Source organism: Myxocyprinus asiaticus, chromosome 48 (genome assembly GCF_019703515.2).
Source record: "Myxocyprinus asiaticus isolate MX2 ecotype Aquarium Trade chromosome 48, UBuf_Myxa_2, whole genome shotgun sequence".
NCBI lineage: Eukaryota > Metazoa > Chordata > Actinopteri > Cypriniformes > Catostomidae > Myxocyprinus > Myxocyprinus asiaticus.
In genome coordinates, this window is record NC_059391.1 from 22,070,927 (window position 1) to 22,073,843 (window position 2,917).

General features: G+C 34.1%; 1 protein-coding gene across 1 annotated transcript; it reads left to right on the top strand.

The window, feature by feature from the left end:
* Positions 1 to 917, top strand: LOC127437697 (mesoderm posterior protein 1-like). Its single transcript, XM_051692781.1, has 2 exons — positions 1 to 726; positions 864 to 917. The coding sequence occupies exons 1-2, from the start codon at positions 1 to 3 to the stop codon at positions 915 to 917; spliced, it is 780 nt and encodes a 259-aa protein (XP_051548741.1).
* The last annotated feature ends 2,000 nt before the right edge of the window (positions 918 to 2,917 follow it).

Here is a 2,917-nt window from a genome sequence, read left to right on the forward strand (position 1 = left end):
ATGGATCTTTCCTCTCCTCTCCTCAGCTACTTCACACAGAACTCCTGGAGCTGCCCGAGCTCGGACTCGGATTTCTACAACATCTCATCTCCTGAAGCAGTGTCTCCCACCTCCTACATGGACTTCTCTCCCTCAGTCCAATGGCAGAGCAGTTCTTCTCCGCCTCACTCAGGACACCTAGGTGGTACCAAGGCGCCCATCTCTGGTTCTTTACACGAGGCCAGTGGACGTTCTCGTGGAGGGACTAGAAGAACTCGCTCCAAGAACCCTAGCAAGCAAAGACAGAGTGCCAGCGAGAAGGAGAAGCTCCGAATGAGGGATTTAACAAAAGCTCTCCAACATCTCAGGACTTACTTACCTCCTTCCGTGGCTCCTGTCAGCCAAACCCTGACGAAGATCGAAACTCTTCGTCTCACCATCCGCTACATCTCCTACTTGTCAGCTCAGTTGGGCCTCAGCGAAGAGTCAGACCGAAATCAGGCCGAAGAGTTTTGTTGGTCCAGTTCAACTGCAGATTACTGGGGATTCAGAGATGGGGTTACAGCACATCAAGAAGAACAGGATCAAAGCAACTTCAGGTCAGAAATCATCTTGAGGAGAACAGAAGTGGAACGTCATCAAGTTTGCATGGGCATGGAGACACCTGCTTATGATGACTCCTTTAAGTCAAGCTCAGAATCTCTATTGGAATTCCCTTTGCACGTGGATACAGCAGCAGCATACCAGGTGTGTATTTTGTTTTATGCTTGTGTATTTAAAAAATCTAATCCAATTAAATGCATTTTGCATGCATGCTGTGTAAGCTTATTTTGGGCTCTAAATACTGAATGAAATAAACTTACCAACTTTTCCTCTCTTTGTAGGACTACAGCAAAGCCATCCACTGTCCCAGCAGAGCACCAGAATTCTGGGGATGAAACTCTCATCTGATTTGCCATGTATATACCAAATCAGTTGTGTGTACTCAGCTGTAAAATATTTAATGTATTTTATTATATTACTTTATATCATTTTAAGACTACTATTTTAATATATATTGTATGCTATCTTTTTTTTGTGCAAAAATAATACTAATTTATTTATTTATAATAAAACATTTTATCTAATAATTGTGTTTCTGATTATTTTTTGGAAAAATACAAATGCAAATGAAATCTCTGTGGAATACTTTTGAGCAGGTGGCATACAGTTAGTTTGCAAACTACAACATTTTGATTTTCAACAAAGATTTTAGGTTAGAAAAGTGCAGTTCAATTAAAAAAAAAATAATAAAAATCTGGCTGTATTAAAAAGTAAATATGATACAAAAAAGAATATAAAATTATTAATTCTTATAATATAATATAAATAGTATTATTTAAAAACATAAAAAAAAAAAAAATATTTCTAGTCTCCCAGTTAATATAAAACTGCATAAACAGTCATAATAAAAAATAAATAATAATAAAAAATAAATTACAAAAAATCAGAATCTGAAATCTCAAACTGGAACTGGAACAAATAGGAACAAATAAAGGAAAGCAAGGCATTGGGTGGCTGTGATGGTCACAGCTAATATCTGTTGTTTTCAGAAGAGGGCACCATTGTAGAGCCACATAGCAACTGCAAAGCAGTGTTGTTTTGGTTGTGATAGCCTACTTAATGAAGTAAACAAAGCAATACAGTAAAAATGGCCAAAAATAAACAAATCTATCTAGAAATTCATGTCTATTTTTATTTTATTTGTATTTTATTTTTTGAGATGAGGCTATTCCATACACCACTGTTTTGAAAGAAGAAATCAAACTAGATCTAACCAGGAGAAGGGAGTCAGTGAACGGCCCAGGTGTACTTGAACAACAAGAAGACAAGTACATTACAGTCTCCTGTGTGAGATTGTGATGTGTGAGACAGTCTCCTAAACTGGCAGCTTAAATGACCAGTTTCATCTGACAACAGTAAAGTGAAGACTCTGGGATGTTGCAATTTAAGGAAGACTTTCAAAGTAAAACCCACATCTGACACAAGAAGAAATGGGTAGAATGTGCAAAAGAACTTAACAGAGTGATTGGTAAATTATTAGAAATGAGTATTGTGGATAAATGAATCAAAGTTTGAGATACTGAGCTATTGTTAAAAAAGTTGGTAACACTTTACAATAAGGTTCCATTCGGTAACATTAGTTAATGCGTTAGGTATCATGAATAAAACAATTAACAACATATTTTTTACAGCATTTATTAATCTTTGTTAATGTTAGTTAATAAAAATGCAACGGTTCATTGTTAGTTCATGTTAGCTCATAGTGCATTAACTAATGATAACATACAACTTTTTATTTTAAAAATGTATTACTATATGTTTTAACTAAAATTAACTAAGATTAATAAATGCTGTAAAAGATTTGTTCATTGTTAGTTCATGTTAACTAATGTTGTTAACTAATGTGAACAAATGTCTTACAAACCAATTACATTTTTGGGAAGTGCTGCAGAAAGCATGGAATAAAACTTGAAAAACTAGAATAAACTGCTAAAAGTCATTGCTGCAAGTGGCAGATTCTTGGTTTGTAGGTTTGAAGATTCAAGGTTTGAAGAATACAGCATTTATTTAAATAGAAATTGTCATATTTTAACATAAAAACATGTCTTTACTGTAACTTCTCTGGGAATAAAATTATACTTTTCTGACACAAGCATACAAATTTCATAGTGTTTAAAAAGTTACATAATGAATAAATTAATTAATAAAATGTTCCTCCAAGCACTTTAAATGAGCAATTAGTGACTGATACAACAGTTAGGCCAATTTATGGATATTTATCTTGAATAAATATAAATAAATAATGTAATTTAAAATCAGAAATTTTCCACCATGAAGTTCTATAGTATACTGGCATTATGTCAGCCATCAGCCACTCAGCTCACTATATCGATAT

Bases quoted from the DNA above. Each gene is read 5' to 3' on its own strand.
- LOC127437697 (XM_051692781.1), top strand. From the start codon at position 1: ATGGATCTTTCCTCTCCTCTCCTCAGCTACTTCACACAGAACTCCTGG. The intron at 727-863 runs GTGTGTATTTTG...CTCTCTTTGTAG, and splicing joins ATACAGCAGCAGCATACCAG to GACTACAGCAAAGCCATCCA.